At 53.5% G+C, this 12,522-nt stretch overlaps 1 protein-coding gene across 3 annotated transcripts in view; it reads left to right on the top strand.

The window, feature by feature from the left end:
* Positions 1-1,115: 1,115 nt before the first annotated feature.
* The window catches only part of TDRD7 (tudor domain containing 7), a 38,137-nt gene continuing 26,730 nt past the window's right edge, over positions 1,116-12,522 (top strand). For 2 of the 3 annotated variants that reach the window (XM_038170816.2, XM_038170817.2), the window contains exons 1-5: positions 1,116-1,252; positions 3,173-3,399; positions 7,312-7,453; positions 7,611-7,824; positions 11,310-11,395. In XM_038170816.2, coding sequence (XP_038026744.1) covers positions 3,193-3,399; positions 7,312-7,453; positions 7,611-7,824; positions 11,310-11,395 — 649 coding nt within the window. In that variant the 5' untranslated portion in view covers positions 1,116-1,252; positions 3,173-3,192. Of the gene's footprint in view, positions 1,304-3,172; positions 3,400-7,311; positions 7,454-7,610; positions 7,825-11,309; positions 11,396-12,522 lie in introns of all 3 variants that reach the window. The other variant, XM_027446339.3, reaches the window with a different exon arrangement.

Genomic DNA, 12,522 nt, shown 5'->3' on the forward strand with positions numbered 1-12,522 from the left:
TCTTTATTAACATCAACCATCTTCTTGACACGAATTATTACTCCATATATCACAGTACTAAATCAAAATCCCTTGTAGATGCAAATAGCCTCAAATAAGTAAACTCCATATTAAACATCAAACTTCCCACGTGTGAAGTATCTAGAAAAGCCTCATCAGAGAACACAGGCCTGACAGGAAGCAGTCTCTAGAGGCTGTTGTGGTGGTGGCAGAAGGCAGCTGTCAGCAAGTCTTGGGCAGCCATTACAGGCAGCCCTTTACACGCACACTCCCATGCAGTACACAGCACAAGCAAGGTTCAGCATCTCATCCTCGGCCCCCGTTGTGTGCTCCTGTTGGCACTGGCTTGCTTCTGTGGGGCCAGCCTCTGGCTTGCCTTTGGCAGCCCTCCACGGATTTGCCGTCACGAAGCTTGGCCTGATGTCCCCTCTAATGCTGTCCTCGGGAGCAGATCACATCTCCACAGGATCACCGCGTTGTTTAGGTTGGAAAAGACCTCTAAGAGCACCGAGTCCAACCGCTGACCCAGCAGTGCCAAGTCTACCACTGAACCACATCCCTAAGCACCACATCTCTTTTGGATGCCTCTAGGGGTGGTGACTCAACCATGTCCCTGGGCAGCCTGCTCCCATGCCTCACAACCCTTCCTGTGAAGAAAGTTGTCCTGATATCCAACCTAAACCTGGCACAACCTGAAGCCATTAACTCTTGCCCTACTGTGGATAAGGAGGGGGTGTTGCTGTGGGCGGGATGTGGGGTTATGGGGCCAGGATGGTGGTTTTATTTGCTTTGGGCAGGTGGCAAGTGTGAGGAGGGACACCCCACTCTCACAGCGTTCACAGATGGAGATGTTTAAGTGAATTAACTTAAACCACGCTTGGCAGTCGGGCACGGCCCCGCCGCCGGGATCAAGGGGCGCTGAGGCGGAGCGGGCGGGGCGGGGCACCCCAAGATGGCCGCGCCTCCTCTCCCCTGAGGAGGAGAAGGGGGGGGGAGAGAGCTGAGCAACGCGCGCGCGCGCCTCACGGGGGCGGGGCGCGCCGAAGGGCGCAGCGAGGGGGCGGGCGCTGGTTGGCCGCGGGCGGGCGGGGGCTGATCCGCCTCGAGCAGCGATTGGGCGTCGCCTTCACTCCCGCCCCTCCCGGAAGGAGGAGGTGAAGCCAGGCCCCGCCCCCTGCCCCGCCCCGTTACGGGCAGCCCCCGCCCGGCTCTGCCCGGCCCCGCGGTGGCGGTGGCGGCGGCGGGAGCGGCGGTAAGGGCGCGGCGGGGGGCGCGCGGTGTGCCCCGAGCGGGCGCTGCCGTGGTGAGCGCGGCTGGGCTGGGGCAGGAGAAGGGGGGGTCTGGGAAAGGAAACAGGGATGTGGACGCGTTGTTAAAACGAGGGGGTGAAGGAGGAGGACCCCAAAAGCTCGCTGATGCTCCCGGGTGGACGTGGCACGCACCAAAACCGCGGTCTGAGCATGCAGCCAGGGAGGTTGTTGGTGGCATTTCACTGCCCCATGCACTTGTCCCGGCCGTGGCGTCCCCAGGAGAGCTGGACTTCCCGGTCCGCCCTGCTGGCAGGTGACCAGCGCCTCCTCTGCCTCCCCAAAGGGTGGCCGTGCAGCTGGGGCTCGCAGGGTTGGGGCTGAGCACCGTGGGGCTGCAGCCCCGTGCCCCCAGGAGGTGTGTAAGTGTGTGTGTGACCTGGGTGCCACCTGGGTGCTCTAAATCCGTGCTCTGCAGCAGAGCTGGAAGCGTTGTGAAGTCCTCTATGGTAGAGGCAGCTCCAGAATGAGCAAATGCAACAGCGCTGGTGTTTCTGCAAGATTAGAAGGTGCTGGGGTGCCTGCTCGGGGTGCCCTCCTGCCCCCGAGCAGAGCTAAGTGCAGCCGCAGCCATTTACCAGGTGCTGTGAGGTTTTACAAGCTGCCGGAGAAACGCTGGTCTCTCTGTGCGGTTTCACTGACAGCCTGCCCCCCTGCAAGAGAAAAGGCGTGTTGTTGAGCCAGTGATACCGAAACTTCTGTGACCTGCTGATTTGCAGCAGCTGATTACACTGCTTCTGTAGGCACATGTGCACGCGCCATGCTGTACGCCCGTGTGGTGTTGTGTAGGTCCACGGGTGTGTAAATATGAGCATATGTGAACACGGAAAACAGAGACACCAGCTTGGGTTAGTGAGCTGCTGTGTGTGCATGAAGTAAAGCTGCTCGGAGTCGGGCTTAATGCTGTGCTTTCTTGCTCAGAGTCACCCCATTGTGTGCTTGGGGTGCACCAAACCAGGCACAGTGTTAGTATCTGTGTGTGCACTGAAATGCGTACTGTAGCGCCTGAAACATGCTGAGGATTGGGATTTCTCTTCCGTTTCAAGTTGGTGTGATTTCCCCCAAAAAAGGGAAACAACGGGGAGAAGTGTCCTGGGGACCAGCCGACTGCACAACTAGTCTTTTAGGACCAAGGACATCATCCGCCTTGCCCAGAATTTATCCTCACTGGCTTGGGTAGGGACCAAATTGCTTTAATCTGTGCAGCCCTGCCCTCAGGCGTTGACTGGGGTTGGGCTCACCGGCCGTGCCCAAGCACCGTGCCCAAGCACCTTCCTCCCTCAGCATCACGGTGAGGCCAGGCATGGGCTGGGTTGGTGAGCATGAGGGGCTTTGACCCTGGTGGAGAGCGCCTGGAGTGGCTCATGTTGGAGAAGGAGCTCCCTGGTGCTTTGTAACCGCAGCTGGTGGACCCACATCTGGGAGCGGATGAGGGATGGGAGCTCCCCCAGCACCCATCTTCAGACCGGGGCCACCCGCCCTGGCCAGGAGGGAGCCCTGGTCGCAGCCCGACCCGTGGCGGGGGGCTGCCGCCTTGTCCCAGCAGCCATTTTGCGTGAGGGGGCTGCCATTTTGTTCCGCGCCACACAGCGGCTCTGTGATCAGCCCTTGGCCCCACCACACCTGGCGGGGTCCCGTGTGCTGTGGGAGATTGGGGGCTGCTGTTTTGGGGCTCTGTTGTGCCCCTCGTCTCCCTGTGCCACTACACAATCCACCTGCAGGACCCTGCCAGCATCCCCACAAATACATCAACATCTCCAAAGTCACCGAGCCATTTTGTGACCGCTCACCTGGAGGGAGGCTGAACAGCGAGTTGTGGTGTTAGCTGGTGTTTGTTAAAATGCTTCTTTTTCCTCTTTTTGTAGTGGAGGTGTTATAGGCGAAGATGCAGGAGCCTGACCTGGTTGCGAAAACGCTGCGAGCTGTCCTTCACTCCAACAAGCATGGCATACCCCTGTCAGAACTTCAGGGCGAATACAAGCTGCTGACTGGCGAGTGGATTCCCTTCCGGCACTTAGGGCACAACACGCTGGAAGGCTACCTGCAGAGCATCCCGGGAGTAGTCAGAATCGAAGGGAGTAAAATGGGAGAGGTAAGCATCCGTCATACATGAGAGGTGCAGCAAGCTGGAAACAGCATCTGTGTTTGTAAAGTGTGCAGAGTTCATAATTTTACCTCTGCTTATGTCATTATTTTTTTCTTTTTTGAGAAAAATGTGTGGTACACTAATGCTATCAGAGGTAGAATCTGTGGCATAGACCAGGTGCCCCTTACTTTCGTGAGTCTGTATATGGATCAGAAAGTACTATTTGCAGAAGGTGATGGGGACTTTTCTCCTGTGCAGGAGTTCTGGCTGGAGAGATACTTTGCCTGGCAATAGGGCTGTGGTCCCTGTTTCAACATTTTTTTCCTTTGGGGGGATATTAACGGGTTGTCATGGGAACAGAACATTTACTCTTGTGCCTGTGTCTTGAGCATGTTTTCAGGATGTGGTTCTGGCACCTTTTTCCTACACCAAAACTGTTGTAGGTGCCATTGTGTACAAGCCTGACAGTGTTTGCTTGAGGCTTAGTGCTCTTTTTTTTGGTCAAGAACTGCAGTGCTGCAGGACTTTGAAGACTTGCCATACAAGTCTGTGAAGAGCCCATAGAGGTGAAGTGTTAAGATGTGCCTCAGCTTAGTAAGTTTGTGAGGGACAAGCAGTGAGTGCAAATATCCTGGATCCACTGTTGTTTTTCTTTGTTTTTGTGGAGGAGGTGGAGCAGAGCTCAGCAGAGAAAATCAGTGTGGTAGAAGTTTTCCTTTATCTCTCAGCCTTGCTGCAATAGCCTGTGTTGCCTGTCAGCTTGGAAGCAGCTTGCCAGAACCACAGGCCTCCTTGTCCGAGTCTAAAGTTCCTGGTTGTGAGTTGAAAGGCAATGCTGTGCCTTTCTGCATCCCTTCTTGATGGTTGACCCATGAGCTGTATGACTGCAGATGATGTGTTAGAGAGGAGAGTTTGAAGCCTCTTGCTGGTTGGAGCCATTTCTGAAATCTGTGTCAGCTTGGGGAGAGCAAGCTAGCAGATGTTTGACAAAATAGTATGGCTGTAAGATCTCACCAGGTCTGGAGAGACAGTGATAAAGGCCAAGTTCATATGCTAGCTCAGCTGGGTCAGGGTGGCATCTGGGAGCTCAGAGTGAGGTCCTCCTGGTTAGCTGTGAGGAGTGTGATGAGAGGCATCCCAGAACTCTTCGGATTTCAAGCAGATGCCTGGAAAAGCAGTCCTGTTCTTAAGCAAGAGGATCCCTTGCTGCCTTTTTGCAACTGTCGGAATTTGCCCCTTTGGAACCAGTAAGCAAATCTGAGGTTCTCTTTTGCTTGCTCCAGGTCTGCATTGGCTGCAGCTATGCCAATAACATGAATGCAAATACCTCTGGGATGGTTTGTGGTGCTGCAACTTAATGCTTCCTCATGGTGGCTTGGGCTAATAGCCATCTGTTTCTAACTTCGGCCTTGCAGGGTGTAATCTGTTATCCTCCCTTTCCCTTGACAGCCTTGCTTATCCTGTAATGCGATGTGTGTGCTGAGAGCCTTGTGGACACTAGGGCAATGCTAGAGGCGGTGCCTTCCCTGGGGCAGCTGTGAGGAGAGATTGAAATGTAGCTGCACGAGGTAGAAAAAGAGGAAGAAACAGAACAGGACTCTTGAGGTAGTTCAGTAGGGCTCACTTTGGTGTTGGTGTGCTGGTAATGACTGGAGCAACTAAAAGGAAGCGCTCTGAAAACACAGGAGGCAGAAGTTGCTCATGAAGACTGAACCACACGTTGTTGCTTTATGACTCGCCTGTGTTTGCTCTTCAGAATGAGACCAGGGCAGGCACTGAGCAGAGGGTGGTTGTGTACTTGCAGGGGCTGGGAACTGCCTTGTTCTGGGCGTCTTTTGTGAAGGGGGAGGACTTCTTGCCCTCAGTTGTGTACCTTTTTAAACCAGGAGTGATGGAGGAAGGGTGAGGATGACCAGCAGTCACATGAGGGAATGGAGGACCAAGCCACAAGACAAATGTGTGAAGTGAATGAAACAGAAGAGTCGCTGACAATCAGGGCTGACAGTTGTGCATCCACGTGAACAAGGAAGTGCCTGTTAGGATTGTGAGGATTTTTTCTTTTTAGGAAATGAGCACAACTGAGCACCTCTCCCAAGTGCCTGCACACTCCTGCAGACAGCCTGTGGGGCATGCACAGGGGCAGTCTGAGGTCTGCGCACATCAGCAGGGCTGTGGTCTCACTGGGGTGACAGAGACCTGTTGTGGTGGCTGTGAGTGAGTCTAGTAAAAGCAGTAGCAAAGTGTGAACAAATTCAAAGGGAACAGGCTGCCTCTGAGCTGCTTTAAAGACAAGTGAGTGCTTCTGTCTGTCAGGTGTCCTTCCTGCCCAAGCAGCGGAGACAAGTTATTCCCTCCAGACCAAATAAGATTCTGACAAGAGGGCTCTGTTGCACTCTTTTGAACATGTCTCTGTGAAGGGATCTGACGAGCTGCTTAGTTTTGCAGGTTCTTTCACGTGCTCCCCAGGGAGCCCATAGTTTACAATGGCCATGCCTACTCTTCACAGGCAGAATTTGTTCTTTCTGTTGTGAAGGCTTTGGGCTGAATTGTCAGGAAAAGCCACTCTGTAGCATAGAGTTAGTGATCTCACAGTAAAGCCGTGCCCCTGAAGTCATTGTAAAGTGATAAAACGGGTAGAAGCTGACAACTTGCAGACTTAAAATGCTCAAAGGCTTACCAGAAAACCACAGAGACCAGCTGTTAATGTAAACACAGCGGGTTAATCAGGCAGTCTGTTAAGGCTTGCTGTGAGGGGGGTGTGCATCGCATGCTGGAGTCCAGTTTCATCTTTCAGTTTCGGTTTAGGAATATTGCGTAGTACAGCGGTACTGGAAACCTCCTGCTCTCAAACCGTTTCAGCTAAGGAGAGCTGGAACTGGAGGAGGGGAAAAAAAAAAAAAACAACAACAGCTCATCCTGTTGGACCAACAACAGCTCGTCCTGACAAACAGGGTATCAAATAAACCTTGCAGGAGGCACGCCTGGGTCAGCAGGGAGCTCTAGACCGAACTCTGCCTTTAAAGGGAAACTAAGAGGCAGGGACAGAATTGTTTGGGATGGAAGGAATACAGGGATGCTGCCTGTGCAGGGATGCAGTTAAGAAAAGCTGCAGCCAGCATGGAGCTGAATCTGGTGGAGGACGTGCAGAGCAAGATGAAACATTACTACGGGCTCATATCAGGGAAAAGGATGACTGGAGAAAATGTGGAGGAAGACACGTGGGTGTAGTCAGTGTGGGTTTGTGAAGGGAAGCCTCACCTGGGCAGCCTGGTGTCCTTCTGTAACAGGGTGACCTGCTCTGCGTGTTCACAGCGTGGCAGTGCTGTGTGATGTGCTGGTGAACAACCTAGGTGAGGGAGCAGAGTCTCCAGGTGACTGATGAGCGGAGAGCAGATGGATGTGTCCCCAGCCAGGGGGAGCTCAGCAAGTGGGATGCAAACTGGGCTCGTCCCAGGCTGGGCCCAACCTGAGGAGGGAAGGGATGGAGAGCCTCGGCTGCCTGCCCCGTTGGTCTCTGAGATGCTGTGGCAGCAGAGGGAGGCTGAGTCCTTTGCCAAAGTGTCTGCTGGAGGGGGAATGGGCTTAAGTTGCGCCAGGGAAGGTTTAGGTTGGATGTTAGGAAGAACTTTTTTACTGCGAGGGTTGTTAGACATTGGAACAGGCTGCCCAGGGAAGTGGTGGAGTCACCATCCCTGGAGGTCTTTAAAAGACGTTTAGATGTAGAGCTGAGGGATATGGTTTAGTGGGGACTGTCAGCGTTAGGTCAGAGGTTGGACCCGATGATCTTGAGGTCTCTTCCAACCTAGAAATTCTGTGATTCTGTGAAATACAGACTTGCTGTAAGCCCTTCTGCTGCCTGAGAATGAGCTTGGGCCTCGGTGACTGTTCCCACCCCCGTCCCCTTCCTGTCCCACACAGATGACTTGCCATGCTGTTGCTTGCCCCGAGACCGTGCAGATCGCTCAGCTGGTGGCCCGGCAGAGGAGTTCCAAGAAGAAGATGGGTCGGCAAGTGAACTGCCAGATGAGGCTGAAGAACACGTCTCCGGTTGTGCTTGTAGGTAAGCCCCGGGCTGCTGCGAAAGGCCTGCCTTTCTCAAGGGGTCGTGCAGCTGCTGAAGCAGAAATCATTTTCCCTGAGGTGCATCAGGGAGCTACTGGCTGTTTGGGCTGGGTAGGGGAGAGCATTGCTGACAGCTGCATCTGCAAACTCTCCAGGGAAGCCCAAAGGGATGCTGCGACAGCCCCAGTCCCTGAGCGTGCCCGAAGAAGGCGGCAAGAAGCCGGTTCCCCGCGTGCCGCGGGGCAGAGGGGTGGCGTGCGGCGTGGTGAAGCCCACCATGGAGAGCGCCCGCTCTGCTGTGCCTCCAGCCGCTGGGAGCGGCCCGCCCAAGGAGATCCCGATGCAGAGGCACGTCACTGTGGTCAGCAGGTCAGTGTGCGTGCCTGGGAGAGGCACAGCAGCGCGTGGCGGGTCCGTGGGTGCTGCCATGTCCCCGGTGTGCTTCAGGAATCCGGGCTGGAGGCCTGTGGGCATGTGGGTGGGTGCTGCGGAGGGGGAAAGGTGACCTGAGTGTCCTTTCTGGAAGCAGCCTGGGTGAGCTGGGGCACCCCGTGAGCCGGAGGAGCCGTTCTGCTGGGCTGGCACTCCCTGCCAGCATCCACGGTGCAGGCGGCTTAGGGAGCTGCTGGGCCATCATTTCTCTTTGTGCGCTGCTCGCTGACTGTGCAGGGCAGCGTTTGCCATCCCCATTGTGGCCCCGATTGTGCCACTAATCCCCCGCAGGCCCTGGGGACAGTCAGCAGCCCAGGGCAGAGCGAGACCTAATCCCACTGTGACATGGCACAGGCTGTTAGGCTTCGGCCCCGGTGGGTCTTTGGAAGGCTACAGAAGCATTTTTGTGGAGCTCGGAGATTTGCAGTGCTTGAAGTGGAGCTAGGTGGATTACAGCCCTGTTCTGACACACTGCGTGCTCCGTTTATGTTCCTCTCTGCAGGTTCCCCTCTGCTCCTTTCAGGGAACATCTTGTGTTCTCCTTTCATTTCTAGCATCTGTCCCTACCCTGCTCAGGAGGTGAAACTGCAGTGAAAATGTGCTTTGGCCCAGGTAGCTGTGGAGAAGACACCTTTAGCTGTTGGAAAGAGCCCAAGTGCTGGCCTCTTTGCATGGGCACCTGCTAGAGGTTGTGTTTCTGGAGGAGAGGATCATACACTGTTTTAGCATAAGGCTGTGTTGTGGCCCACGTGACTGGATTAATTCTTCCAGCCTGAAGCAGGAGCAGCAAGATCCACATCTGATGTCCTTGCTGCTGGGGATGTTTGTGCCTCCGGACCTGCTGTGTTTGCTTGTGTGGGCTTTGGGGATTGCGGGAGGGAGGAAAGCTGCTTGGAGCCAGGAGGTGCTGGCCTCCAGCCAGTTTGCAAGCGAGCAGAGGAGTGACCAGCACACCCAGAAACCTTGGCTCTGAGCAGGCTCTTCAGCGCCTTGTAGCCAAGCCCTGCAGTGAGGCAGCAGACGGCAGATCTCTTGTGGCTCCCAAGTCAGTCTCCCACCTCTCCAGTGCTCTCTGGTGTTTTGCTGGGGGTTTTCATGACCGTAGCTTCTGGATCTTGCTGCAGCTTGGTCTTGGGTGCAGGGAATCCAGCAGTTTCTCCTCCATATCCTATCACACATGAGGGAGAGATGCTGAAGGCAGCTGCAGTGGCAGCAGGTTGTTTGCAGCTGTGCTCCCAGGCCTCCCTGCAGATGCTGCTGAGGGCTCAGGGAGGCTGCCTTTCTATCAGCAGTCAGCTCATGCCAGCGTAGCCCTGCGCATGCTGCTGTGGCCCCACAAGCCCAAAGGAGGAAGACTTTGCTTGTAAAGCAAACCACGGGGGTCACCGAAGTGTTGGAAAGCGGTGGCAGAGATGAAAGCAGGTGGAGATGCTTGGTGACCCCCGTGCTTGGACCAGCAGGCAGCGTTTGCTGCCTGGCCCCTCTCCTGGGATTGTTCTCTGGCCTTTGGACAGTGCTGAGCTCGACGGCGTGGGCCCGGCCGAGGTAAGGTGGCAGGCGGGGAGCAGCGTGCCTGCCTGAAGGAGCAGGCTGTGGGCTGTGCACGGGCACGTGGCAATGCTGCATGGCTGGCCGAGCATTCATCTGAGAAGAGCCTGGCTGCTGCTGTCTTCTCTCCGTGGTGTGGTTGGGAGGCCTCTTGCTGGGAGCATGAAGCCTTGCAGGCCGTTGTGTTGTCTGTGTCTGCATGCTGGTGACAAGCACGTTGCCCCCGTGACTATAAAGCATCAATGCATGTATGGAGAGGTATTTGCAGGAGAAAGGGATCCTGGCTTTTAGGGTCTGCATGACCAGTCACGAGGCACCTAAGCAGAGACTGCTGCCACTGTGACAGGGGGTGTGAGCTGTGCCCGGGAGATAAAGGTGCTCCTGTGATGTGTCCAGAGGGTGGAAGTCTCTCCGTGTATGCCACGGGAGCTGTGTGTGAGTGTCTGTCTGGGTTTGGTGTGGGTGACCTTTACCTTTGCGCTTCCAAGTCTCATCCCACTTGAGTTTCACAAATGTGGTTGCAGTTCATCTGCTGCTCAGTACTGCTGCTCTCTCCTCTCTGGCTTTTGGGGATGACAGCACTGAACGGTAGCTCTCCTGACCACTAATGCTGTGGGACTGGTGCCAGTACAGAAGTGCTATTTTTGGTCAAAGATACAACCCACAGCTGATGACGGAGCAGTTTTGTCACTTCATGAGGATATCAGAAAAGCGAGGGATACTTCTTCTAGCTAGATCTTGAAGATACTGCCTAGAAGGGGTGTGGATGCAGGAAGCCTCTTTCTGATTAGTGGTTCTGCTCTAATTAATGGTCAGTGTGAAGGCACCTTAATAATGTGCTAGTCGTGGCTTCCTCTTGCTGTAGTTACTGACTTCAGCATAACACTTGACCCTGCCCTGCCTTTAGACAGCCCAGATGAAGCTGGGAGAATCTCTGCTGGTGTCTGTGTGGCTGGTGGTTTCCTCCAGAGCTACCCCAGGACTCCGGAGGTGGCCTGTCTCCTCGCTGGCCCTGTGGGCAGAGACCATCTGCAGAGCCAGCTCAGTGCATGTGCGGTGGTTGCTGTGGTTTGGGGTTCACAGCAACTTGTCACGCTTGTGTGATGGGCTGCACTGGTGTGTTTTCCACCCTGATTGCTGCACTGCTGTTCTTCCTAGCATGCATGTCTTTGGGAAGGGCTTCGTCCTGGCCCTTGAGCTCTTTTCTCCAACTCTTACCCCGTCTTGCTTGCAGTGTAAGTGCTGGTGTGGCCTCTCTGCAGTCAGGAGCTTGTTACACTGAATGTGCTCCCAGCATAAGCTGCTGCTGGCTGGGGGAGATCAGAAGAACACCTGCGAGTATGCTGCTGGTATCCTTTATGTCAGAGACCTCTCCAGAGAGGAATGTGTTGAGCAGCGTAGAAGCAGCATTGAGTTCCCATGTATTTTAGGTGTGCTGCTGACTTCTGAAGCCTAATGCTTTCAGGAGACTGACATGGCAACCAAAAAGGTGAGTGCAGTCCTGTTCAGCAGCAAGACTGAGACACCAGCCAGAAGAAAGACCAAATCATGAGGCTAAGCGTGTCAAATGTCAAGATTGCCATCTGTGTTGCTGGGCCTGGACGCTCTCTTTGTCCTAATTCTGTCTTGCCGTGTGTTTTGTTCCTCCCAGTGGTCAGGGTAGTAAGGCAAGCTAGAAAAACCACACGTTGATTTGCCTTGCCATTGCTAATCAAGCTGTCTTCCATGTTAGGACAATGTGAGTTTGCTCTTGTGCATAGGGCCAGCAAGAAGTTTGTGGACTACATATTATTTAATGTATAGGTCGTGTGAGCAAACAGAATGCTCTCCAGAGCCAGGAGAATGATTTGAAGCAATTCTATTTTCAATTTTAGGTCTGACAAGAGACTGACTGTCCCACCACGATTTCAAAAGGAGCTGCAAGTTCACTTGTCCAGAAAATCTTCTGTCGATTCAAATGGTAAGTTTGCCTAACAAGCAAGTTTTTTTTTTTTCCATTTCAGTACTTCTTTTGAATGAAGACAGTTATGGGTAAGGTATGAAGTCCTGTGAGTGAACACCCTCACTTTGACTTCATGGTGCTGAGGGAACATGAGCTTACTTGTCTGTCTCTTTGTTTCTGTCTTCTAGGAAAGTCCTTGTAGTAAATGTAAAAGCCAATCACATAGTGTGAGTGAGTAGCTTGGAAACTGGAGGACTATGCTTAACTTCACTGCTAGGGTATGGATATAATAGAGGAGGGTGAAATCTTGGTTTTCAGAAGGAAACAGCCACAGAAATCCTGGCACACTAACCTGGCTGTCCTTCCAGAAAATGTCCTTCTGCCTGCCTGTTTCCCAGTGGCTGTGTGGGGGTCAGGCTTGGCAAACGATGGTTGCTTTCTTTGGGACCTGCCAGGCTGATTTGTGAAGCTGCAGGTCTCGTAGTGAATGCTTCCCCTCCAAGGGGGAAATGGGGTAGAGACGAGGGAGCACTCAAGCCAGTGATGTGAACCTCCAGCTGGGATAATGACTGCCTTTCTCCTACACACAGTGTAGGAAAACCACCCAGAGTAGATAGACAGCTGCTGTTCCCAGCTTGGCTGGAGGGGTTCCTTGCATGAAGTAGCATAGAAGGACTGGGTGATGGATTCAGACTCTTGCTTGTGACAAATCTTAGAATAAAAGGTGAATCTTTGGTCTATTTTGTGTATCACTGAATTTAGAAACATATTCAATATTTTGCGGCATCTTTGTTGTGTTTGTACACAAAAACAAACTGTCCTCAGTCTGTCTTGGGATACTGCCTCAGCACTGCCTCTGAGCAGTGTGGATAAAGGTTCTGTATCATCTTCCAGGATCCTTTCTGAAAAAGCATTTAGCACCTTCTTAAGAAAATGACGATAGTGATTGAGAAAATAGCTCCAGACCAATTAGTTACTAGATGTCTGAGGCTTCCATGGGACTTTCCAACAGCAAGTAACTTGAAACAGTTGTGTTGTACAAGCGTGCAGCATTTTAGAGTTAGTATTATGCTGGGAGCTTCCATATTTAATTTTAAGTAAGTGGGTGGGCATCTGTCTCTGCTGATAAGGCCATTCACTTCATG

This window comes from Anas platyrhynchos, chromosome Z (assembly GCF_047663525.1).
Source record: "Anas platyrhynchos isolate ZD024472 breed Pekin duck chromosome Z, IASCAAS_PekinDuck_T2T, whole genome shotgun sequence".
Classification (NCBI taxonomy): domain Eukaryota; kingdom Metazoa; phylum Chordata; class Aves; order Anseriformes; family Anatidae; genus Anas; species Anas platyrhynchos.